General features: G+C 51.4%; 1 protein-coding gene across 1 annotated transcript in view; it reads right to left on the bottom strand.

Moving 5' to 3' along the window:
* The window catches only part of NEURL1B (neuralized E3 ubiquitin protein ligase 1B), a 30,638-nt gene extending 3,813 nt beyond the window's left edge, over positions 1-26,825 (bottom strand). Inside the window, exons 1-3 of the mRNA XM_052659363.1 lie at positions 26,758-26,825; positions 26,194-26,324; positions 14,193-14,738 (exon numbers count right to left, since the gene is read on the bottom strand). Of these exons, the coding sequence (XP_052515323.1) occupies positions 14,193-14,738; positions 26,194-26,324; positions 26,758-26,825 (745 nt within the window). The remainder of the gene's footprint in view (positions 1-14,192; positions 14,739-26,193; positions 26,325-26,757) is intronic.
* Positions 26,826-27,200: the final 375 nt, after the last annotated feature.

The raw sequence follows: 27,200 nt of genomic DNA, 5'->3' as shown, positions 1-27,200 counted from the left end.
CGCCGTTTCCTTCCCTGTTTCCTTCCTTATTTAAGATCTCCCGGAGCGTAGACTTGAATTAAGCATCGCCCCCTCGTATCTTTGGGATGGTGCGACCAGGCCCTTCCTCCCTTTTTCCTCCTCTTACCCGCATCCCTCCATCCTTTCCTCTCCCTCTTTACTCTCTTCTACTTTCCACCTTTGCAGCATCTCCTCCTCCCTACCCCCCCCCCCCCCGCCACCCCCCCGAAGATTTTGAAGATTTAAAGGGCCTTTAAAAATCACTACTCTCTGCCTCCCCAACGAGTACATAAGCTCCTAGGGAAGGAGCAAACCCTTTGAGTTTGTGGCCTTACTCTGACAGGGTGTCACTTCAAGTAAGCTTCTTTCCACAGATTCTCATTTAGTCTTCATGCTACCTCCGAGGTGTGTACTGTTCCCACCCACCATTCATTCAGCAAAGAAGGGAGCTGAGGCACAGAGGGGCTAGGGAACATGACCAGGGTCGCCCAGCAACCAGGTGACAAAGTCAGGACTGGACCCCGGGGCTGTCAAGTTCATGCTGCCTCTGAAAGAAGGCCTGTCCTCACTGCTGTGTCTGCAGCAGGGAGCGCGATACTTGGGTGCTATTCAAACTTTTAATGTGTAAGGTTTCTGCAGGAAAGGGACTCATTTTATAGAACAGGACACCAAGGGGGAGTTTTTTAAAAAAGTCACAGTCATGAAGATATTTTTTGAGTAACTTAGTAATATGAAAAAATGCTCCTGATCTATATTAAGTAAAAAAGCAAATAAAAAGTGTTTGTCATTCAGGTAATAGAGGTCTTCATGCTTTGGTAGATTACTTGTTGATCATCTCCCCACCTACACCGTGAGTCCCTGGAGGGCAGCGTCTGTGACAGTCTGTTTACCACCAAGTCTCAGGGCTTAGCAGAGTGCTTGGCAGATAGCCTTCATTATTATGTAGTATATTAGATGAGGAAGTGAATGAGATCTCTAGGTCTGACTGCCAGTCAATAACAGATATCAGGGAAAGAAAGAATTAGTTTGAAATTGTTTTTGTGATAAAAATAATTCTTGTTAACAAGTAAATGAAGCAAGAAAAAGTGTTTTCTCAAACTTTTAAAACTGGACCACTCCAGCTAAGATTTTCTTAGTGTTCTGTCATTTATATCATGGGAAAAAATATTTGTTTCTCTTTAGTTTTTCAAATATTAAATCATAACGTGAACATGATTTTCAAAAAGCACGCCTGAACCGCTGGTGAGAGCCTCATATGTTATTCCCTACCCTGACTCCCTCCATCACCAACTCAGTGGACATGAGTTAGAGCAAACTCTGGGAGATGGTGAAGGACAGGAAAGCCCAGTGTGCTGCAGTCCATGGGGTTGCAAGGAGTCAGACGTGACTGAGGGACTGAACAACTCCCTCCATGTACAGGGCGGAGGTTGCATACTGGCCTTCCAGGTTCTGATGCTGGTTCACAGACCTGCCTGGTTGGCCTACTGGTGTTCTTCCTTGGTTTTGTTTTTTAAACTTTTTGAAAAAAATAAATGCATACAATTGATTATCGCAAACATACCTAATCATTGGTTCTTCCCCAGAGTCCACAGTTATCATTCATGACCAATCTTGTTTCATTGATGCCCCCATCATTCTCCCTCCTATTACTATTTTGAAGCAAATCCTAGACATGCCATTTTATCTTAAAAAATTTCAGTATGTCTGTATCAAATTTAAAGACTTCTTGTCATATTGTGTGTGAGAATATGCTTTTTTCCCAGTTTGTTTGAATGAAGATCCAAATAAAATCCACTCATTGTCATTGGTCTCTTTTAAGCTATGGATGTCTCTTTTCCCCCTTTCTGTTGGTTTGTTAAATCAACACTTGGTCTTTAAAAAAAATTTTTTTTTAAATTCATGGCCAAGACTTGTGAGTCAGGATATTTCACTTTAAACTGGATTTGCAGCCTCTTTTGGAAAATCAGTTCTGGTAACGCAAGGGTCTGAATTCCAGCATGTCACCAGTGGGTGAAAGCTTGCTCCCTTTCCCCATGGCCATGAGCTGCCCCCTTCACCCATCTCGGCTACTTGCTTGGGCTCTGTGGGCATTTGAGTTTGTCTTGTGTTACAGGATGTTTCCCTGTAACATGAAGGAAGAACAACGATTTCAGTTTGGTCCTTAGTTTGGTGCTTGTGTCTCTATATCTGTCTGTACTACTATATGTGCAGAGGAAATCAAGGTCTAGAAAACATAAAATGTTAATGGTTATTATTTCTCAGGTGGGTAAGGTTATGAGGAATTGTCTTCAGATTTTTCTGTATTTTCCAACTTTTCTACAGTAAACATGTATACTACAAGGTTTTATCATCAAAACCCCCGATATTTTTAAAAATCAAGTTTTCAATCAATATTTAACAATGTGGGCAAATGCCTGTGATACTGAACAACAAAGAATACTAAACTGTATGATTTGGTTCTAATTATGTGGGAAATGTGTGCATGGGATGCACAGGAAGGAACGAAATACATAGAGATTTGAGGGTGATTGTCTCTGGGTAGAAATTTGCTTCTTAAGAGTTCAGATGTTTTCATTTTTCTTTAATGAACAGATACTGATTTTCTGGGGCTTCCCTAGGAGCTGGTGGTAAAAAAAATCCACCTGTTAATGTAGGAGACATGGGTTTGATCCCTGGGTTGGGGAGATCCCCTGGAGAAGGAATTGGCAACCCGCTCCAGTATTCTTGCCTGGAGAGTCCCATGGACAGAGGATTGCACCTGTGGGCTATAGTCGCAAAGAGTTGGACATGACTTAATGCCTCAAACAACAAAGCAACTGATTTTGTAATCAGATAAAAAAACAACAACCCAAAATGAATAAGAGTAGACTAACACACGCACTTCTTTTTTTTTTTTTTTTGATAAAGCATTTAGGACAAGTGGATGTTTCCGTGAGCCTGTTGGTGAAATGCATTTTCTCAGGGTTCCCTGCCCACCACAGTCATCCTGTGAGGCCATGCCCAAAGCTCTTCTTCCTTGCCCCTAAGAGCTCCACAGAAGAACCCTTTCTTCAGTAGAGCACCCTAATTAAGATCATGGCCTGGAGATGGCTACACTTAGGTTCAAGTCTTGGCTTCAGCCCTTCCTGACTATGTGACTATAGGTTAGTCACTTCACCTCTTGGAATCTCAACTTTCTCAGCTTAAAATGGAATAATGATGATACCTGCCCTCCACACGTAGCCATGGTGTTACAGAGTTTAAATTAGATGCTTTTGTAGAGTCTAGCACAGCATGGCACAAAGTGCTCAAAAGCTGTTGATTATCATTATTCCTTCAACACTCACTAACAAAATGTATAGAGTGCTTGCCATGTGCCAAGCAGTGTGCTGGACCCTGGGCGAAGAGGACAACAAGCAGGCACAGAGCTCCCGTTCCAGTGGGAGGGACAGACGGTAATGAAGCATCTGACAGAAAACTAACTCTTCTTCCCAACTCTGACGAGTGCCACCATCACAGGTGAGAGCTGCCATCTCACGATGCTCTGAAAAATGGGAACATGCCAGTAGGGGGTTTTGGAGACTCCGAGAGGCAAGGTGAGTTACTCCAAGTCCCGCATCCAGGCAGTGACAGAACTGGTATTCTCTGAGTGTATCAAAGGTCAGAAGGGCCTGAGAATGGGTCAGAACAGCTCTCTTGGAGCCAAGACACAAAGGCTGAGGGAATGGTGGCTGGGGGTGGAGCGTGAGCATTCCAGAAGAAAGAACAGCGTGTGCGAAGTCGGAGGCAGTGCACGCTGGTCTGTTTTCCAGGCTAGCATCAGAGTGTGTGACAGCACCTCCCCTCGGGCCTGGCACCCAGGAGTCCCTCAGGAAGGCTGGGTCTCCCTGCGTTATTCAGGGTGCTGTGTCCCCATCAGGCGCTGTCCCTGGGCGAGACAGGCCCAGGATGGCAGAGTGCTGGCTTACGCCTGACACGAGAATCTACCTATCAAAGATTCCCTGTGGAGCATCTGACAGGTGGCTACAGGCAGAAATCCAGCCACATCAAGAGACCACCAAGGAAGCTTATCAAAACTGCCTGGCTCTAACCTGTGACTCGACTCCAAACCCGCTCTCTGGACCTGGTGAAAGTATATACAGCCATTTACTTAAGCATCAGTCAGAAGCAACTCCATGCATTCATTATCCTTAGCAATCCTTAACCACTATCCCATGCAAGCACATTTCACAGTGGGAGAACACAGGCTTTGCGAGGTAGAGTGTTACTCAAGGTCACCTAGCCAGAGTTGACGGAAATGGGATTCCATCTCAGGCTATGTGACTCGTAAGCCAGGCTCCTTTATACTAGTAATACTGCCCCCAAATGTAGCTATCCTTGTTGTTCTTTGAGCTGCCCAGCACGGGGACTCAGTCCCAGGCCAGCTGGAGCTATTGCCCCCAGGGGGCCTGATTTCCCTAAGGAAGCGTCCAACAGGCACCCCTTCCCTCCACGATCATCCGCCAAGCACCGCCACAGAGCAGCAGTCCCAGGTGCGGCACGTGGAGGCTGGACTAGCTGGGCTGGTGCCCTGACTTCCCACTCTCTAAACCACCTCCAGGCCTGCTTCTGGTCTGCGATGGAGTTCAGTTCCTCCCCTTCTTCCCGGCTTTCCCAGGTCAACCATGTCTGGGCCTAGCAGTAAAGCAGAATTTATGCCACGAGAGAAACTATCTTTGTGTGAAGATGAAAATGAGGACTGAAGAACCGGAGACAAGGGACCACCCCCCCAGTCACTTCAGTGTGTCAGAAGGACCGCTTTGGGATGTGTCCTGGAGGCAGACGTGCCAGAACAGTCTCACAGGAGGGGTGCTGGATGAGAAATCGAGCATGACTCTTGAAGTTTGGACCGATTCACCAAGTGGGTGGTGCCATCCACGGTGACGGCTGTCTGAATGTGCTCTGTGTGGGAAGCCTCTTCAGACGCCAGGAGGAGATGTGAGTGGGCAGGGCAAGTCTGGAGTTCAAGGGCGGCGTTAGGGCTGGGAATATGGATTTGGGAGCCAGCAGCTTAGACATGGGATTCAAGGGCCAATGACAAGCTCAGACCATCTGGAGAAAGGGGAGATAAAAAGAAATACTTTGCCAACAAAGGTCTGTCTAGTCAAAACTATGGTTTTTCCAGTAGCCATGTATGGATGTCAGAGTTGGACTATAAAGAAAGCTGCGCACCAAAGAATTGATGCTTTTGAACTGTGGTGTTGGAGAAGACTCTTGAGAGTCCCTTGGACTGCAAGGAGATCCAACCAGTCCATCCTAAAGGAAATCAGTCCTGAATGTTCATTGGAGGACTGATGCTAAAGCTGCAACTCCAATACTTTGGCTACCTGATGCAAAGAACTGACTCATTGGAAAAGACTCTGATGCTGGGAAAGACTGAAGGTGGGAGAAGGGACCAACAGAGGATGAGATGGTTGGATGGCATCACCGACTCAATGGACATGAGTTTGAGCAAGCTCCGGCAGTTGGTGATGGACAGGGAGGCCTGGCGTGCTCAGTCCATGGGGTCGCAAAGAGTCGGACACGACTAAGCAACTGAGCTGAACTGAAATAGAAATGGCCTTGCCTCAGCTGTTTAACTGTACAGTTGTGTATGCACTTTCCTCCATGCATATTTAAGTAAGAGGACACTTTAATAGTGAGAAGGAAAGAGAATGAAGAGGGCCTAGGACAGAATGCTGGGGCTTTCAGCATGTGGAGCCAGGCAGGGAGGAGCCAGCAAGTGGGCCCAGGAGGAGAGGTGCAGGAGGTGGAAGGAGAACCAGGAGCTTTGGAGGCCTGGGGCCAGAAGCAGGGTGGCGAGGCGGGAGAGGTCACCTGGGGCAGGAGTGAGGCCTGGTGAGAGAATGGGGACGACCGCTCTGGGCTTGGCAGCACGAGGCCGAAGCCCACGGAGCAGTGGGGACAGCTCTGCTGCAGCCAGATTTTGGTACATGAGGGAGACATTGCCTAAGATGGGAGAAGGGTTTCTGGTGGTCCACGAGCACTGGCTTCCCGTGTGCTACTATGGCGGCTGGGAACACCTTTCTTCATAGCACCTGAGGGTGCCGTAGCCAGGAGGAGATGAAGTTGAAGGGCTAACACTGACCCAGCTGGGGCGTGGGGTGAGTCAGGCCAGATCGGATCACTGTGCGTAACTGGTAGAGATCAAGTGTTGAACCTCCTCGGTACCCATCCATTGCTGCACATACGACAAAGCCTTGGGAATATAAGCAGCTGTTTTTGGTTTAACTTCAAGAGAAAGCCTTGTTGGCAGAACCTAAAAATTACCGGCTGGTACCTGCCCCACTGTCTGAATGGACGATACACCAGGCTACGGACCCACCGTTTCTTGTCTCCCTCGGCTCCTAAGCAGGTTCAGCTTTACCCACGACTGCAGTCCTGTGCCAGTGCAGAAACAGCAGAAACGGTCTGGAAGCACAGCGATACGCAGTGTAGAACACACATGGTCAGAGAGGGTTTGGGGCTTGTCTCCTTCCCTGTTCTTAAGTTGCTAGCTATACTTTCTATTGTTTGAATAGTAATTATGAGAAGTCAGAGGGGGGTGTAAAGGTGATAATGTTTCATTTCCTTTGGGATCTACTCATACTGTTTTGTACAGTGTTAAAGAAAGTTGCTTTCTATTTGTGTCTTTTTAATTTCACATTCAACTTTTTTTTTTTTTTAATTAAATTTCACTGGGCTGAGCTGAAGCAGGGATTGGGAGGGGGCAGTATAGACAACACCTTTAAGGAAGTTTTGCTCTGAAGGAGAGCAGAGAAATTGGTAGTAGCCAGTGGAAGAGATTGTCAAGGGCATTTTCTTTAAAGATGGGAGCTACCAGAACCCTGTGTCTGCTCATGGGGATGGTTCTGTGGAGCGGGAGCGGGAGGCTGGAGAAAGGGATAAATGACCAGAGAATGTCCCTAAACAGGCAGAGAGGACAGGAGCAGAGCTCCTTCCACCACGGGCGCGGGAGGGCAGGCAGCAGGCAGGGTGCTGGGGACCGAGACGGAGTGAGGATGTCGGGCACCGAGCCTGTGCTTTTCTGCATGCCGCCCAAAGGTGGCTGGACAGGTCGACAGACAGACCTCGGCTGGTCCCTGGCAGTGCTGGCTGTGGCCTCAGCTTCCCCTTGCAGTGTGGGGAGCCCCACCCCTGCCTCACAGGCCTGTGGGGAGGACGGAGGGCAGAGCTGTAGAAAGAGTAACCGTGTGCCTAGCGCTGCACCCGGCACACAGTGGGCCTTCAGGGCCCCTAGCAGGACATGGCCACAGAGTGGCGATCCCACACCTGACGGGGAAAGAAGCCTTCAGGCCAGCCTGCCAGGCAGAGGCCTGACTGTGGGGGTGGGGCTGGGCGCTGGGCTGGGCTGTTTGTAAAGGAAACTATACCGACGCCCATTGCTCTGAGCGGGTCCCCTTCAGGCCAGATCAAGCCAGCAGCAGCCACTACCGCCAGCCTGATGCGGGTGCTCACAGATCCCACGCCAAGGCACTTCTCTGCGTCCCGGGCCACACCCTATCACCCCATGGCCACTGGTGAGCTGGCAGGTCCCTGCCCCTCTTTGGGCCTCAGTTTCCTCATCTGCAGCATCTGGAGTGATGCACTCAGACCAGCAGGCCATGATTTAGATCGACACGTTTGTCTTTATCACATAATTTGTTCCTAAGCCTAACGAACAGATACTGACTCTGGAACCACCAACCGTTAGGTGACCTTGGCCAAGTTATCCATCCATGCTGGGTGTGCGGATGGGGACAAAACTGTTTCCTATTTCACGGGGTTCTTGTGAGGACTGGAGGACATCACCAGGTAAAGCCCTCAGCATGGTGCCCGGGCTGAGTAGGTCCAGCAAGTTAACAGAAGGGCTCACGGCTTTCAAGGTTGGTTAATAACTCCCATATAAAGCCTTTGGAGAGCTGCTGTTACTGGCTTCTGGCATCCAGTCCCTGCTGCTTCTGGTCTCAGCACCAGCTTTTCTTTAGAGGGAACTACTCCCCGCCCCATTTCCATTCAGTACCTTGAGCAGGGAGCCTTCACTTGGCCAGTCCCTCTAGCTCATCCCTCTGGCCGTGGAGATCAGTGAGGCCAGATCTTGAGATCACAGCAGCTTTCCTGCTAGACTTGTTAAGTTCACGAGATATGGAACTGGTGGCCTTGCCCCCATCCCAACGGGAAAGCCTGCTGGAGGATGACACAAAGACAGGAAAAGGGATAAAGGCAGGCCAATATTCTGGGTGCTATTCCTCGGGCCCCTGCATTGAGCCAGGCTAACAAGCAGCTGCTTCCTGGAATTTGCAGTCCATGAGACATTAATTCCCTTTATTTTTGCTTCAGTGAGATTGAACCAGTTTCCATCTCTTGAAAGCAAAGGTTTCTGAAGCCCAGTCTGTGATGCCATGGCCTTGGGCTGGTGGCCTATGTTCAGTCTGACCAGCATTCTGCCACTGGGCAGCGGCCCTGATGTGGACCACTCCCGAGCTGCCTGGAAGACGGACAGGGCCACCCCAGGACAGCATGAGGCCTACACTCCAGAGCTCGGGGAAAGGGCTTCTTCAGAGGAAAAGGAGCCAGGAGAGGGGGGACAAGTGTGCATGACTTGGCTGAACCTTCCTCTCCTGGGTCCCAGAACTGCTCGACTCAGCAGAAAGTAATTTGCTCCTTCTCTTTGGTCCAGAGGAGCATCCAGGGAAATCACAGGCTCTCAGGATAGACCACTCTGGGCCCCAGTAAGCCCATCCTGATCAGTGCCCCAGAGAATGTAACCTCAGCAGCCACAGGGCAGCCCTGGGGAAGAATGTTTCCAGTAATGCTGTCTGCATGGGGGCAACCCAGGTATCCATCAGTTAGGAAACACGGAACCAGACAGACACTGATAAATCTTAAAATGGGGCAAGTGAAAAAGGAAAACAGTAAGATCTTTAGCACGATGCCATCCACCTATGCATGCCAATCATACAAAATAGCTCTATGTATTTTTTAAAAATACATGCTCAAGGACTTACGCCAAACATCAAGAGTGGTGCTTATTTGGGCAGGGGAAAGTGTGAGTGGGAGTCAGGATTGGAGATGAAGCAGAAAAGTCAAAACAAGAGAAGGAGCTTGTGTGATGCTGCCATGCCCTGAACTAGAGGTCTGAGGAACTCGGTACCAGAAAGGGAGGAGGAACAGGCGCTCGTTCAGAGAGGATCATTGTGATCACAGTCCTGGCTGCACCCGGGGATCACCCCAGGAGCCTTAAGAAGTCTGGATGCCCGGAGCCAACCCCCAGGTTCTGATCTAATTGGCCTGGGTGCAGCCTGGAAAGTGGAGTTCTGAGAGGCACGACCCCCACGCCCCTCAACAGGCGACCTCAATATGCAGCCAAGGCTGAGACCACCAAACTAAAGGGAGACGCACCTGGCCTCTAATCCTGGCTCTGTCACTCTCAAACCAAGATATTCCCTTCTCCAAGCCCTCGACTGCTCATCTAGAAGGGCCTCAGTTATTTCCTCCGCGAGGGGATCTTCCTGACCCAGGGATCAAACCCCTGTGTCCTTGTCTCCTGCATTGCAGGTGGATTCTTTACCCACAGCGCCATCAAGAAAGTCTTTCTAACATGAACCCACAGTGATGAGAGAACAGACTCTGATTTCAGTACTTTTAGACCATGAAATTATTGTACTTTATGTCCAGGGTCTCCTAGTTTACAGTCTATGGGAACCTGAATAGAATCTGTATCCTACTCTTGCGTGAAAAGTGTATAAGTCTTAATCATGTTGAACTGGTTCACGGTGCTTTTCAGGTCTGCTACATCCTCCTACTTTTCTGTATATCCATCCTATTAATTTTTGAGAGCTTGATACTGAAACTCCAACTAAAAATCTTCATTTATCTACTTAAAAAATAATTGTAATATATAGTGGAACTATAAAAATAAATAAAAAGGGGCTAAGTCACCCTATCTTGAGGAAAGACTGAACATCACAAGAAGGGGAACCTCCGGGTCCGGCCACAGAGAGGCGGTGCTCTCTGCTGTAGTTGGACCCCCTCGCAGGATGCTGGGCTGAAAGCACAATTCCAGCATGTGAAAGAAACAGGCAAGGACTACGAATCCCTTTTTATTTCTGAGACTTAATTTTGGCTCAAGATCCAGGGTGAATACAGGGCACCCCCATTCCATCAGATGAGAAGGACACTTCCCAGGTGAGGGCTGCCAGATAAAGTATAGGAAGCAAAGTTACATTTGAATTTCAGATAAACAACACATTCTTCTCTACCGAGTTTTCTGTAATATATGGGGAAAGAATCTGGAAAAGGATGGATATACGTATAACTGAATCACTTTGCTGTACACTTGTAAATGAACTATATTCCAATACAAAATAAAAATTAAAAAACCAAATTCTAAGTACGCCCCCAAAATTGCTTGGGATATACTTAAGGAAATTATTCATCATTTTTCTGAAATTCAAGTGTAACTGGGCATCCTAAACCCGACAGCCTTACCCAGAGGCTGCTGTAGCTTGTTGGTGTTGAGGCTGTATCCAGTGGGACCCGAGAGAGGCGAGGGAGGGACAGATGGACGTCGCTGCACTTGAGTCATGTCTGACTCTTTGTGACCCCGCAGACTGTAGCCCGCCAGGCTCCCCCGTCTATGGGATTGTCCCTGCAAGAGGACTGGAGTGGGTTGCCACTTCCCTCACCAGGGGATCTCTGGACCTGGGGTTTGGACCTGTGTCTCCCGCTCTGCAGGCAGATCCTTCGCTGCTAGCGCCGCCTGAGCCGGGGATGAGGGGTCCCTATTCTGGAGTCTCACGGCTAAGACTCTAAAGGAACTGTGTTAACCTTCTTGTTCCTCATGAGAAAAAGGAGGCCAGAGCCTCCTCTTATTGATCCAGGCGGTACAGTGGACACCACCTTCAGAAGCCCAGTTCTTCCAGCAACTGGGAGGGAGGGACCCCACTTATGGTGGGATTTCTGTGGTTCTTGCGCTGTGCTGGCAACAGCTGAGTGCCTACTGCCCGGACTCAAACCGTACAGAATCGTGACTACTTTGCCTCCTTATTTTATTATAACTTCTTTTTCTGATTATAAATCATTGTTGATAACTTGGGAGAGGGAAAAAAAAGAAAATAAAAACACCCATAACCCCTTCACCCTGATATAACCAATGTCAATTTGCTCTTTCCCTGGGAAGGAAACATTTATTGAGCCTCGATCACATGTCAGTAAGTTCTCCATTATCTCATATAACCTTCAGAAAGGAAAATAACTTTATTGCCCTTTCTGCTTGTAAAAGCAATATCAGCCCTTTCCATATATATTAAAAAGATAACTCAGAGAGGTATAAAGAAGGAAGTGAGATTCACCTATGCTCCCTTCCCCCGTGGATGGCATTCTTTCCGATCTCATCTTCCCTCTTGCATGTCATTGTGAACATTGTCCCACGACACCAGTGCTGGGTGCCCCGCGTCAGCCGCCCATCGTGGGCACCACTGGCAGATTAGAAAACGGAGGCTCCCGTCTGCCCCCTGACGCTGGTGCTCCATGGGCCCTCTCCTTTCCTCCCAGGGGTGTGGGGTGCTGGAGAGGCTCAGTAAAGGCAGGGAGGAGAGGATCCACGACTCCTCACAGGTCTGTTCAGTTCATTAAGGCATCAGGAGAGGCTGCTTCCAACTTGTATTTTTTTTTTTTTTTAAATCCTAATCCACTTGTGCTGATTACGGAGTGGCTGTGATTTCTCAGCTGGTACCAAGACTTGGGCTGCCTGAAGGAGCAGGTGAATGAGGCCCGATTGTCTCCCCGCTCCATAGGAATAAAGAGCTTCAAAAAAGAGTGGTCTAGAGTGGGGTCTAGACAGGGGATCTAGAGGAGGTTTTTAGAAACCTGCATTTCCTGCAGGTAAAATACCAGAACCTTCCATGGAAAAGAGCATGGGGGAACACGGCTGAAATGCCCGAGTAAGGCCCCAGCTTGGAGGATGGGTAGCTACTTATACTTTGGTCTGCCTAAGCCTGGATTTCAGACATATGCCTTAGCGCCTGTGCAGACGGGCAGAGATTCTCATTTCTTAGCTATTATTTCTTGAGCGCCTTCCATGTGCCAGGCTTCATGCGGCATCCCTTTCATACACCATCTCATACACCCTGCTAACACTCCCATGAGGTAGGTACTATCATGAACTCATTTTACAGATGAAGAGACTGAGGTACAGAGAGGTTTGGTCACCTGGCCAAGGCCACTCAGCTGGCAAGTGGAGAGCCAGGTGTGCGGCAGAGATCCATGTGACTCCCACCCCTCTCCTCCCAGCTGCTCGGTTCTGCTGCCTTTCTTCTTCTGGGGAGTTGGGGCCCGAATGCATGCATCTCCCCTCCCTGCCCAATGGTGGTGTGGGCAGTGCCGGGGGCAGCAAGGAGCCCAGGGCCAGGGTTTTCCCTCAGGATGCAGGGCTGAAAGACCAGAAACTGCCCAGATATTCAGATACACAAACTGTACTCCATCCAAATCAAGGCATACTCCTGGGCAATGAAAAAGGAACACATTTCTGATACAGTAACAACATGGATGAATCTCAAAAGACCTTGTGCTGAGGTTAAGGGGCCAGACACAAATGCATATACTGCATGGTTCCATTTATGTGACGCTCAAGTAGTGGTGCAACAGTCTATGGTGAAACGTCGGAACAGTGGCTGCCCCGGTGGGGAGGGGGCTGCCTTAAAGGGGCAGGCAGCAACTTGGCTTATGGTGTACTGTGTATGCTGCTGCTGCTGCTGCTAAGTCGCTTCAGTCGTGTCCAACTCTGTGCGACCCCACAGACTGGACTATGCAGCCCACCAGGCTCTGCCGTCCCTGGGATTCTCCAGGCAAGAACACTGGAGTGGGTTGCCATTTCCTTCTTCAATGCATGAAAGTGAAAAGTGAAAGTGAAGTTGCTCAGTTGTGTCCGACTCAGCGACCCCATGGACTGCAGCCTACCAGGCTCCTCCGTCCATGAGATTTTCCAGGCAGGAGTACTGGAGTGGTGTGCCATTGTATAACTCCATCAAAATTCAAACTTTAGATCTGTGCTTTCATTGCAGATAAATACATATAAGGCTGTGTCCCCTGAGAAACCTGCTCTCCTTTTTCTCCCCCAGAAGTGGAGGCTGGGCTGCTCACGTGCAACCTGAGTTCAAGAGCTAATGTCACAAAGAGAAAGCAGGCCAAGAGCTGGGCGGAGGATGGGAGCGGCAGCTTAATGGGTATGGATTTCTCTTTGTAGTGATGAAAATGTTTTGGAACTAAACTGAGGTGATGGTTGCCAAACCTGTATGACGAATGCCACGAAACTGGACACTACTTTTGTGTTATGGGAATTTTACCTCCATCTTTAAAAAACCTTTAAAAAGAGAGAGAGACCCCAGACCCCCCAAAAAAATAAAATAAAATAAAAAGAGACAGAAATAGGGTCTTAAGGGCAACAGACTTGTATCCCGTGAGTTCTCACCACCAGGACTTCAGCATTAGTCACTCCTCCTCTGTTGGAGCCGGGGCCACACTTACCTGCCTGAGCATCCCCAGTGGACCCTGACCCCCTTAACCACGGACCTTGAGATGATACTTACTGTCCACTACCTGGGCAGCATAGGGGCTGGAAGATTAGGTCATGGGTTTGACTGCTGAGTGAGGAAGTGGATTGTGAGTGAATAAATGAGCAAATGCATAAACAGATATATGAATGAGTGAATATATGAATGAGTGAGCAAAGGAATAAATGCTTGCATCAATGAATGAATGAGCAAGTGAACAAGGGAGTGAAGGAACACACACAGGAACGGACGAAAGAATGAGCCCGCGAGTGAGCACACCGCTGGGTGAAGGAGCAAGTGAAGGGGCCTGGACCGGGCGTGGACTCTGGGCCACACCCGTGTGGACTCCCATCCAGGTTTTGCAAGGCAAATAGTTTAATCACTCCGGGCCTCAGTCTTCTCATCGGTAAAACGGGGATGGTGGGTTGTTGCCAGAGATAAATGAATGGAAATGTGTAAACTGCTTAGAAGACGCCTGGCAAAGGGAGCCCTGGGTATTCGTGAAAGTTAAAGAAACACACCCTCATGCGCACCAGGGCCCACTACCTGGTCCCGGCGGGGCCACCCTCATGCGCACCAGGGCCCACTACCTGGTCCCGGCGGGGCCACCCTATATCCCTTCCAGTGGGGACCACCGCCTACCGAGGAGCTGCACCTCGTCCGTGATGCCGTAGACGTCGATGAGCGCCCAGAGCGGGCCGCCCACCGCCACGCCGCAGTGGAAGAGCACGGGCTCGCCGTCGTTGACGCTGTAGAAGACGCGGCCGTGGCGGTCCGCCCAGTAGGCCAGCACCGTGTCGCGCAGCGCCAGGTTCTCTGGCAGCGCCTTGGCCCAGTAGCCGGGCCGCGTGACCAGGTCAGGACAGGCGTACTTGGGGATGTCCTGGGCACTCATGAGCGACGGGTCGTGGGCTGTGAAGCCGAAGCGCAGCGCCCCGCTCCAGCCCGGGCGCACGGCCACCAGGCGCAGCCGCACCTGCTCGTACAGCCGGATGGGCCGCTGCGTGAACGTGACCCCGTTGCAGAAACTGTTGCGCCGCGTGGCTCGGCGCGAGTGGCCGTCTAGCCGCACGTTCTTGCCCTTGGCCTGCGCGTGGAAGCGCGGCGCTTCGCCCAGCACCGGGCGCCGCTCCGGGCCGGGGCCGCAGCAAGGCCGGGTGGCCAGGAGGCGCGCCGGCGGGCTGGACTCTGCGGGAAGAGACAAACAGGAGGGTCAGGCCCCCTGACGACATTGTGGCCCCAATTTGTCTGTAATCATGTCGTTTTTAAATTCCATCTTAATTTGACCTGTAATCGCAAGTTTCAGTCACTGCAAACTGCCCAGGACTGCTACAGCAAACTCACTCTGCTCCCTTCGCAGATAAGCGAAGAGCAGGGGTTGGTGTCTGTCCGTCCAGTGAAGCACTGTTCAGAGCCGTTTCACTGGCGGACGGGCCAAACCAGTGAGCTTGTCACCACTGCCAGTGTGGGGCCAACTGACTTTTCTGTCCCCATCAAAACCCTCCACATCTAGAAAGTGTGTGAAAGTTGCTCAGTCGTGCCCGACTCTTTGGGACCCCATGGACTATACAGTCCATGGAATTCTCCAGGCCAGAATATGGAGTGGGTAACTGTTCCCTTCTCCAGGGATTTTTCCCAACCCAGAGATTGAACCCAGGTCTCCCATATTGCAGGTGGATTCTTTACCAGCTGAGCCACTAGGGAAGCCGCTTCTAGAGGCTTCCTCCAAAAGCCACTTCTGGACTGCAAAGTCCCTCTAAAGGCCACAGCAGCCTTGGATTCTTGAAGAGTAGTGGAAGGTGTCTGGCTGCTTTCCTCTGTGTAATTTTTATTAAAAAGGCAATTTGGGGGCCCTCCTGGGATCCCCAGTACAGCCTGGAATCTCAGTTTTCTGGCACTTCCTGGTTGTGCGACACACAGCAGACCCAGTCACTTCTCTAGCCTGTTTCCTTGCCCGTAAAATGGGAACATCAGCGTAACTCACACAGCTGCTAAAAGATCATGTGGGTGAGTTCCTAGAAGACTGCCTGGCACAGAGCATGTGTTTAATAGGCAACCAATAACATGAGTGTAATACTGAGTTCCAAAGGACCCCCGAGCCAGAATTCTGACTTCTCCTCCCCTTTACCCACAGAAGAGGAAGGCATTCTTTATAAGCAAGGCTGGCTTTTCTAGAACATACACCTTTCGTAATTCATTTCTATGGGGATTGTGCCCTGAAGACCCTGGAGAAACTTGGGACAGTCTCCTTACAAAGCATCTGGTTGCTGGCCACAAACCAGGGTGACCTGGACTGGAGGTGGGGGCATCGTCCTTCCCAGCTTTCCTCCTCCATCAAGGGGGCAGCTCCTGGGAGGCTCCGGTAGCCTGGGAGGTAGCCAGGTGGGTGATTACTGCACAAGTCTCTGGTGCTTGCTCACAACAGCAGCTGAGGACAATTTTCAAGGCAAAGGCTCACAACGTACAGGCAGCCCCTGGCACACAACAGTCTGTAGAATGACGACCACGGGGAATGAGAGCCCACTGCAGGGCTTCCCACACCAGCCCTGGGGTTCACTGTGCTCTGGTGGCATCGTGGGGTTCCATTAACACTGAAGTTCTGGGGAGTGAGGACAGGAGGAAACGAAGAGGGACAGGCAATGAGAATGCCGGCTCCCCAGGCCTGAGGGGATGGAGGCCCCGGTCACCGAGGCAGGGGTTCCTGCTCCAGACACAAGCCACTGACCCACGGAAGACAAATAACAAGCAGGAAAGCAAGAGGAAATAGGAAAAAATAACCCTCGGGACTTCAGTCATTCATCCACTCAACAGACGTTTAGCGAGCACCCAGAAAGTGCCAGGTGCCATGTTAGGCAATGGAAACACAGCTGTCACCAAGACTGATAAGGTTCCCACTTGGACGGCGCTGTCATTCCAGTGGGCAAAGCAAGACAATAAACAAGACATACCCGGTGGGATGCAGTCAGAGGAGGGGGCAGAAAGGAGTGTTATGCCAGACAGGAGTTTCCAGGGAGGGCCTCTGACGAGTGACTTTTTTTTCTACTTTTTGGTCATACCTTCAGCATCTGGGATCCTAGTTTCCTGACCTGGGATGCGACCTGCACGCCTGCAATGGAAGTGTGGTGTTTTAACCACTGGATCGCCGTGGAAGTCCTTCTGATGAGTGACTTTGAGCTGACCTGAAGCTAAAGGTACTGGGGGAAGAGCATTCCAGGCAGGAGTAGCACCAAGTGCAAGGCCCTGAGGTGGGAATGTGCCCGTGTGGGTGGAATCGTGTCACTGGGTTCGGTGTGGAAGGGAATGACCAGAGCTGGAAATTCCAGCAGAGCTGGAATGGTGGGGAGTGGGGGTGGGGTGGGAAAGAGATCCTCTGGTTGTGGTCTGTCTTTTCTTTCACCATTTCACTGAGTGAGACGGGACATTATTGGAGATTTAGAGCACTGGCCCCCCACTCCAGTGCTCTTGCCTGGAAGATCCCATGGACAGAGGAGCCTGGTGGGCTGCAGTCCATCGGGTTGCTAGGAGTCGGACACGACTGAGCAACTTCACTTTCACTTTTCACTTTCATGCATTGGAGAAGGAAATGGCAACCCACGCCAGTGTTCTTGCCTAGAGAATCCCAGGGACGGGGGAGCTTGGTGGGCTGCCATCTATGGGGTCGCACAGGGTCGGACACGACTGAAGCGACTTAGCAGCAGCCACAGAGCAAAGAAATGGTAGGAAAGTTCAGGCCACAGGGTGGAGAGTAGACTGTTGGTGGGGGGGGGCAGGAGGGCGGGGTGGGGTCTGGGCAAGTAAGCCAGGGGCTAGGACAAGGCTGTGGGATTCCTCCAGGGTAGAGACGATGGTGCCTCAAATATGGGGCGGGGAGCTGTGAGTAAATGTGGTGAGAAGGGGTCTGATTCTGGATATGTTTTGAAGGTAAGGTAGTAGAGATTTGGAGGTTTTAGTTTTTCATGAGAGAAATAAAAAACGTTTTCCGGCTCTGTGTCACTGAATTCAACCAACCACGGATTGAAAATATTCAGGGGAAACAGATTCCAGAAAATTCCAAAAACCAAAACTTGAATTTGCTGTGAATCGGAAACTACTTACATAGCATTTGCATTGTATTTATAACTATTTACATAGCATTTACATTGTATTAGGTATTATAAGTAATCTAGAGATGATTTAAAGTATAAGGAAGGATGCATGTAGGTTATATGCAAATACTACACCATCTTATATAAGTGACTTGGGCATCAGAGTTGGGGTATCTGTGGGGGGTCCTGGAATTAATCCTCCTGCCCCCAGGATACTGACGAATGACCGTATTTGCTTTGGATGTTTAAGCTGTATAGAATAAATACAGCTTAAACTATATTTTAAAAGTATACAAAAATTTTAAAAAGGTGTCTTGGTTCTATGATGGATACTGGAAGTGGCAAGGAAAGGCTGGGCAATACCAGGCGTGGACCCTGGAAAGCAGGGGCTTGTCTATATCATCTGTGATTCCAGTGCCCAGCAAAGGCCTGGCACACATCAGGTACTTGATAAATGCCAGCTGCTGGCTTTATTATAGTTAGAGCAGACTTTGGAGAGCATCTCCTTGAATAAGTCCATTTTGCAGATGAAAAAAATGGGTCCACAGAGGGAGAAGGAACCCGCCCAATCTCAAGGTCACTAAGGGCCTGGGCAGGAACCCCTTCCTTGTGGGTTCTTCTGGCCAACTACCCCTGACACAGGGAGGCAGAATGTCAGCGGTCACTCCCACCCAAGGAGGGTAAGGAGAGCCCTGGGCGGGGATGGGGGGTGCTGGCCACGCACCACCTCCCACAGGCCCTGGCCTATTGTGAATGAGGTCCAGGTTTCTGCGGCTCCCATGCAGGGCAGCCCTGTGGGCACGTGCTGCCCCTCCCTCCTCCTCCACACGGAGGAGAGATCTAGCTTCTCTCCAACTAGGGGGTTGATCTCATCCCAACTCAGAAACTGGGGTGTGCCTCAAGCCTGGCCAATCAGATCACTGTAAACTTTTCAGGTAGGGGAGCCTTCTTTTGCTTATAAGCCAGGTTGAGCTAGGTTTTTGATACTTGCAAACAAAACTGTTCTGACTGACAGTTACCATGCATTCAATTACCTTGTATGGAATACCAGCTTTGGCCTGGCTACTTACCATGCATTTCCTCATTTAATCTTTATAATAACCCTTTGAGTTAAGGATGACCATTAACCTCATTATGCAGATGAAGACATGGAGTTTCAGAGAGGTTGAGTTATTTGCCTAAAGTCACACAGGAGGCTTAGCTAAAGGCAGAGCTGCGACTGAAGCCACGTTTGTGTGACCTCCATCGGCCTTTTGAGCTATTTTACCATATTCTCTCTGCCCTTTAGGAATTAACACAGGATAGACAGAATGACTGAGCTGCAGATCCCTGATGTAGAGAGGGAAGCAAGAAGCCACCTATTGATTCCTTGTACCCCTAGGTGGGTCTGCTAAGCACTGGACAGGTGTATGAGGGCAGCAGGCAAGATGCTCACTCCATTATTCATGCATGCATCCACCCACCTATCCATCCATCCATCCATCCAATCATCTTCCATCTACATCCATCCTTCCATACATCCATTGTTCATCTTCCTATCCATCCATCCAACCATCCTTCCATCCATCTATCCAGCCATCCATCAGTGCATTCATCGATCCACTCATTCATCCATCGGTCCATCATCCATCCATCATCCACCCATCTGTCCATCTTTTCTGAAGATATATCTGCTGAAGTGAAGCACTGAGGGAGCAGAGGTGAGGATACAATCCTGCCCTTGTGGAGATCTGAGTCTTTCCACGGAAGAGAAGACACACAGGTGGACAGACATGAACATTAGGGACCAATAATAACAATAGAGACCACATTAGGCATTGGGACTCGGGGGCTATCAGGCCCAGAGGAGATCCCAGATTTAGCCAGGGGCTGGGGGGCAGGGGGTGATGCCCACAGAGCCAGGTGTTAAGGGAGGAGATGAAACACTCCAGGCAATAAGGACAGAGGTTAGGCAAGCTGGACCTGGAAGGAAGGTTTAGTCCTATGGAAGGTGTAGCAGAAAGCATCTGAGGTTAGGCAGCCACTGCTTTGCAGGGGTGAGGGCTGAGGGGTGAGGGTGCAGTCAACGTCATGGGGACCAGATGGGAAGGCCCTAAATGCCCGCCGGGGAGGCTCAGAGTACACAGCATGGGCAGAGGGAGCCACAGGCTTCTGGCAGAGCAGGCCAGCACTGTCTGTTAGGGAAGGTCCCTGAGGCGGCAAGGAGGGTGCACACAGGGTCAGGCTGTGGGCCATCTGCAGAACTACAAGGATGAAAGCAAGGGCCCGCTGGACAGCAATACCCGCGGGACAAAAGTGAAGCAGCTGGGAGAAATACTGCCCGGTGTGAACTGTCAGGAGATGCCGCCCAGGACAGTAGAGCCTGCATTCTCCACGCCCGCTGTGGCCTTGTGCCAGCCACCTGACTCTGGATGGCAGCGTCCTCCAGTGTCCAAGAGACCGGACTCCCTCCAAGTTCCCCGCGGCTGGCAGACTCTCCAGGAAACATTAAATAGGACCACAAATCAAAAGCACGAAAGACCACAGGCCGCCCTTATTTGATGATTTTTATCTGTTTTTCTGACCTTATCTCTTCATCAGAGTTGCTTTACGAAACTGGCTTGGGGACCCTGAGTAGATGTCCCTTCAGAGTGGCCTGGCGATTTCAGTGGATGCTGGAGTCAGGAGAAATGCTGCCTTGTACTATAAGGGGAAGTTTCCTGCTAAACCAGCTATATGTTAGGATAAAAGGCAGCCAAGAAACCAGGGAAGTTTACGTATTTGTTTAATTTTGATTATAAGATCCAGCTTCCTTCAGGGAATGAGGGATAAACACTATTTTTCCCTCCTCCTCTGAGGCCTGAGTCCTGATGGGAGATAAAGAAAACCAGAGTGAAAAAGTCTGTAAGAGGATGTGTTATTTACACAAACTGACACTGCTTAAAATAAAAGAACAACATGAAGCGATCTTTAAATTGTACACCCGCGTCAGCTTAGGGGAAGCAGCTTCCCCATGAAACAGACGGCGTGGACCCTGGGGGCCTCGGAGAACACCCCAGTCCGGGCATGTCAACAGAAAGCCTGCACTTTATTATTTAAGTCACAGCAGTGAACACGACAGCCTTATTAGAGGAAGTCTGGGGAGAAGGAGAAAATTCCCGTCCCCCCACACTCTCACCTTAACTCATGATACATTTTGCGTTGTCCCTGACTGGCCCTTATTCCAGAAACACCATCGGCTGAGCTCTCACTACGCGCCATGTCTGGAGCCGGCTGTTGCTGCTATCATGGTGGTGGTGGTGGTTTAGTCGCTAAGTCGTATCCTACTCTTTGTGACCCCATGAAAGGTAGCCTGTCAGGCTCCTCTGACCATGGGATTCTCCAGGCAAGAATACTGGAGTGGGTTTCCATTTCTTTCTCCAGGGGATCTTTCAGACCCAGGGACTGGACCCACGTCTCCTACACTGGCTGGTGGATTCTTCACCACTGAGCCACCTGGGAAACCTTTTGATAACATGGTGATGGTTTAGTTGCTAAGTCGTGTCCGACTCTTGCGACCCCATGGATTGTAACCTGCCAGGCTCCTCTGTCCATGGGATTCTCCAGGCAAGAACACTGGAATGGGTTGCTATTTCCTTCTCCAGGGGATCTTCCTGACCCAGGGATGGAATCTGGGTCTCCTGCATTGCAGGAAAATTCTTTACCAACTGAGCTACAAGGGAAGCCTTTGATAACATGGTTGTAGTTAATTCTCACAACAGATCTTCACCTACAGGATTCTCATCTGCATTTTCCAGGAGAAAACACTTCCTGCAGATCCAAGGAGCAGCACTGAGAGGTGAACCCAGCGTGGTCTGACCTCTAACCGAGTGTTCTTTCCTCTTGCCTGACTTTCCTCCATTTGTAGTGTGGAAGTACTAAGCATGAAGTAGTACTGAGTACCCTTTCTAATTTCCTTGCAATCAGAGAACACAGATAATTCTGCTTCCTGCCTTTTCTAACTCAACATTACATAAAAAGCATTTTCCCCACATGGCTCCCAAGCATTCACTGTGCTGTTTCATGGCTGCAGAGTATTCCACAGAGAGCCAAGAAGCCCCCCACTGCTCCCCTCCTGGGATCACGTCAGCTGTTCCCCCAAATGGCTGGGTCTGTGAGCAGTTTCCCGGCTGCTGGCACCGGGACCGGATTCAGATGGACCCCCATCTCACTGGTGAGAAAACCTTCTGCCAGGAAGGGGCCCAGCCCACGCCAGGGACCAGACCTTTCCCCCCAAGCAAGGGCGAGTCCCAGCTGGCCCCATGGGGGTGCTGCCTCTGGCCGGTGAGCCCCCTGGCTCTCTGGCCAGGAACTGGGTCCTGGGACTCCAAGAAAAAGGCGGGGGGGGGGGGGGGGAGACTTCTCTGCGGTGGGAACCAAGGGGAGATCTCTGCTCTAAGCCCCTTCCTACGGGTAGGAGGGAGGGCACCGTCCTGGCCCACCCCTCAGAATTAACCAAAGGCTTCTCCAGCCTGCCAAGAACAGAGGGGCAGGGCTTTCCAGCATCTAGTCATGGAAGCAATGCCCCAACTCAAAAATGTATGAGCAGAGGTCTTCCCTGGCGGTCTAGTCGTTGAGACTCTGCACTTCACAGCAAGGCTCGCGGCTTCGATGCCCATTTGGGGGAAGTTCTGCACGCCATGGGGTATGGCCAATAAAAAAAAAGCAAAAATTTTATGAGCAGAGATGTGGGGGGTAGAGGATGAGCGGCTGTGGCAGTTAAGGAGAAAGGGGCTCTGTTTGGGAAAAACAAGTGTTGGCACTGCCAACCTTGGGCTAGCTGTTCCGGAAGGCAGGGGGACAGCAGAGCTGGTCCTTGAGCTGGTCCTTCAAGGGTGGCTCTGCGGTTTACTCGCATGTGCTTTAGAACAGCCTTCATGGGCTCTGGGTTTGAGCCCCTGCTTTGCTGCTCACTAGCCTGAGGGGCCTTTGGGCAAGTCACCACCTGTTGACGGTGTGTGAACACAGACCTGCCCCTCCCCCAGGCCGCAGGGGGGGGCGGTGAAAGCACAGAAGGTGCCCAGCGGGAGCCCCAGCACACCGGACATTCCCTCCCTTACGGGCAACATCGGGGTCCGACACTTGGGCAAGCCCCTCACACCATCTCTCCCACACTGTTATCTCCTAAATCTCAATTTGAGAGGCGGTTAAAAAGAGCACAGGCCTAGAGTCAGACAGACAAGGGTTCAGATTCTGATTTTTGTCATTTTGCAGCTGTATGATCTTGAGGTACATGCTTAACTTCTCCGGGCCCCCAACCAGACCTAGAAAACTGGTGAGAGTCACCTCCACCCTGCATGATTGCTGTGAGGACAGATGAGGCCAGCTAGTCAGGCGTGGCATGTGGCACGGAGTAGCTGTTCAGTTAACTGGGCTTACTCCCTTTAGCGACCTTTTGTCATTCCTTTACGGAGAAAAGGTTTACTCCCGGGTCCGAGATGGCTGTCTGTGGGTCTGGAGAATACATCCTACAACGTTTCTCCCTTGGAGGGCTGGAAACCTGGGCCAGGAAAGGCCTGTTGAAAACCCCAGGGTCACTTTCCCTATGTCCAAGGACAGAGGCCTATTTTTAAGCCACCCCAGCAGCATCCCAAACACGCGCTGTGCCACCCTCTGAATGATGCTGCTCATTGCCCCAACCCAGCCTTTCCTTTGATCTAAAAAGAGTCCAAGGAGATGGCATTTACCGCCAGGAGGATGGCAGGAAGCACAGCTCTGGCTTCTCTGGATGCCGAGCTGACGGCCTCCAGCGTGCTGGCGTTCAGCAGATGGCATTCTGGCTGAGATTTTCAGCAGATTCCACTCCACCGGGAAACGGAATTGCCAACCCTGAGGACAGTCTATCCTGCCCCCTCCCTCTCACCAGAGGATTTAACTAGCCTTTTACTGAGCCCTGGGTACACACCCGCATGGCTCCTAGTGTGTAGAGCTGACAGTCTTACAACCCTTCAGGGGGAGACTGTACTGCCTTCAATTTCCAGATGAGGACACCATGGCAGCAGAGCCGGGCAGTGGCAGGAGGGGCCTTTCCCCACCCCCACCCCTCTCCAAGATGGCCGGGGCCTTGCTAAGGGTGATGAGAGCTGTGCCGGCCTCTCTCCCTTGGAACACAGCCACACTCCACTCACACAATTTGATGGACAATGTCTGGGGCTTCCCGAACCCACACACATCTGACCTCAGACTACGGACTTTCAGTAAGAAGTCTCTGGTTCAAGTGACAGTGGGAGGAAACAGCATGGTGCACGTGTGTGTGTGTGCACGCGAGCACACACACGCGCACACACTCTAAAGAGGAAAAGGCAAGGCTGGTATTGGCAGGCTTTCTGTCACCCAAAGCAGGGCAAGGATGTCGGTCTCCTTTGGCAACAGAGCACCTTTTCTATTGGTGGGTTTGAAAGTGGGTTAGAAAGAAAACAACCACGCCTCCCTCACCTCTGCCAAAAAGAGCAGTGACATGCACCCAGGAGACAGACACCAGCCTAATGGGACTTTGTTCTCTGTGTCCGAGGCCTGGTCGGCAGCACTCAGGGTGGAAAGGGGCCAGCCCACACTGGGAACCACCACCCGGCTCCTCCCCGCTCCTATTCTCTGCAAACAGAGTCGGTCCGTGCAGTGCAGCGGCCTGACACTCCTGTTGACAGCTGCGAGGAGGCCCGGGAGTGGGGCTGGAGGTCACGCGGCACTGCCAGTTGGGAGAAAAGGCTGCTCCTTCCAGGTCTAAGTGGCAGCCCTCTTGGCTCAAGTGGGCTCCGATGCACTGAGTTCCCAGGGGGTGAGGTCATCCCCACCCCCCACCCCCAAGTCTGTTCAACAGAGCTGGGATTCCCAAGCTGGCTCTGACCCTCTTCTGGGCCCCTTGGTTGAGGTCTCTTCTTGATAAAGGGGCCCGGGAAACTCCAACTTCAGAAGCGCCGGCACGCAGGGTCAGGGCCCCCTGCTGTGGAGGATGGTGGGGGGATGCACCCTCATTCTTTCTCAGGGACATCACTTCCTCCTGCATCTGACATTTACAAAGCATCTGCTCTAGGCCGGGGCTGCGCTGGCTGCAGGCTCACACGCGCTGACGACTCACGCAGAGCCGAGGCCAGTGCGGGGTGGACGCAGACACCATGATTTCATGAGGGGGCCAGCACCGAGGGCTGGAGCCAAGCTTCCCACGGGGGCCACTCTGGGGGGTGACAAATGGTGGGGAACTGTGTTTCAGGCTGAGGGAACAGTACAGAAAAAGGCCTGGAAGAGGGAACAAGCTGAGTGCCCTTGGGGAAGGGCGGGGAACAGTGTATAGAAGGCAGAGGGGTGGGTGGAGAGGGAGTCAAGGGCTCTATCACAAACGGTCTTAAAGGCTGAGCAGAGGAGGTTAAGGTCCTCAAGAAGACTGGGGGCCTCTGAAGGGTTGGAAGCAAGGAAGGAATCCCTGAGGATCCATCTCTCTGAAGAATGAGATTCAAGTCCTGGGTCTTCCCATAGAAACCGTCCTTTCCTCTCTTCCCTGCCTATCAGAAGGACCTGGCAGGGCGGGAATGGGAAAACCAGGCCAGGTTTCAAACACTGCTTCCAACGGCTGGCACAGTCCTGCCCTCGGCACCTGCTTCTCCTCCAGGCAGCTTCTGGCAGCTGCCTGCTGATAAGCCAGCTGATTGGCCAGCAGGCTCCTTCTCTTCGCCCTGAGGGCAGCCACTCCCCCAGCCTGGGTGGGGCCCAGAAGCCTGACAGTTCACTCCTAGCCTCAGCCCTAGGAGGGAACCTGCAGGGACCCGGTCCCAACTTTGAATCAGCAGATCCACTGGCCCTACTTTTCAGGATCAAATGCAGCTGGAAACTCTCCTAGAACTTCACTGCTGTGGCTCCTGGAGCTGAAGAAATGCTCTTCAGAAGCATCAGGGCTGGGTAGCGTATGCTGGCCTTGAGGGGTGGGAGCCTACCCCTGCGGCACCCCCAGTGTATACCAAGGGCAAACCATGCTGCCCATTCATTTATGGCCTCACCCTGCCAGGTGGCTTCCTCAAGAGGAAACTGAGGCCCAGAGAGGCAGACATCCCAGCCAGAGGCCACCCAGACTGTGAGGGCAGTGCCTGTCTTTGAGTCTGGTCCTGTCTGACCCTGGAAGTTTCATCCTTCTTGTTGTATGCCTCATTTCTCCCCAGGGTTTCTCACTTATCCCCTGAACTGCAAGAAAAAAACAATTGGCTATGTATTAGAGACAAAGGTGGAGTGAGGCCTGGCTTGGTCTTGGGGGTGGGGGGGCAGGGGTGGTGTTGCTTGTCATCAATCAGCCTGTTTTGAGCAACTCAAAGGTCAGGGGATGGCAGAACTTGGGATGGACAATCAGCAGCATCTAAAAAAAGAAAGCAGATTATAGCAGGGGGTGGAGTCCCAGTGCCTAATGGCCCCAAGGTCAGAAGAGGGGATTGGAGATGGGCATGATCAGAGAGGGAAACTCCCAGGGGCCATGTAGAGCCCGGGGCTGGTCCTCTGCCCACCAGATGTCCTGTGATCCTCCTGACAGCACTGAAGGAGGTGACTGCTACCAGACCTACTGCTGCTGAGGAAGGAAGGCTCAAAGAGGCTGGGAGAGCGGCCCCAGGCCACAGGGCCAGGAAGTGGTGCAGTCAGCGTCAGAACACATGCCAGCTGGGTGCCCACGGCTAGGAAGAAGACGCTCTGGGTGCTTCGGGCAAAGGGCAGATGTTATCCCTACAGGGAAGGAACAGCACAAAGCTTGGTCCTCAGCTAAGGTCGAGTCCTTCCCTGCTATGTTTGGCTCTGAGGCCCACAGAGAAGTGCCTCAAGGGCGCCCCTCCCACTCTCCTCCTTTCTCCAAAGATCCAGGTTTCTCTTTCTTCCCCCTCCAGACCTGTCAGGCTGGCCTTTCTTCAAATACCTGAGGGCTCCGGACAGCCGGTGAGTGTAGGCTGAGGACGCCTGCAGGATTCTGCATGGCCTTCTGCCCTCTGACCCGAGGGGTAAAGGGCAATGATAAGAATCTCCGTTTCATACATCCTCAGCGCTGCTGATCCTAGAGTTGCTGGCTCCCTGGGGCCTCTCTACATCCCTATGGCTCTGTTTCTCAGATGAGAACATAGGTCCAGATGGGGAGGGGCTGGCCCAGGGTCATGGTGCAGGCAAACAGCTGGGTCAGGATTTGACTCAGATCTGACTCCAAAGCCATGCCCGCTCTTCTGTGGAATCGCCTCCCTAGCCAGCCAGGGAGTACTTTTGGACTCGTCACCGGGCCTTGAGAGTGTGACCCCGCACTACTGGGCCCTATTGCTCCTCTCTGCTTCATCAGCTTCAGGAGCACAGATTCCTTGCCTTATGGAGTCCCCATCTTATATCGGCTCAGACTTTTCATGGAGTCTCCTATTTATTCCTCATCAAAATCCCACGAGGGAGGCACCATCATTCTCCCCACCCTAAAGGTGGGAAAGCAAGGTTCAGAGACGGGGAGTGGCTTGCCCAGGGTCACACAGCTTAGATATAGAACTGAGACTTGAACACAAGACTGCCTCCAAAACCAGTGCTCTTTCTACCCCCTCTCTTAGGG

The sequence above is a fragment of the Budorcas taxicolor genome, chromosome 20 (genome assembly GCF_023091745.1).
Source record: "Budorcas taxicolor isolate Tak-1 chromosome 20, Takin1.1, whole genome shotgun sequence".
NCBI lineage: Eukaryota > Metazoa > Chordata > Mammalia > Artiodactyla > Bovidae > Budorcas > Budorcas taxicolor.
This window is presented reverse-complemented; position numbering and strand designations above follow the sequence as displayed.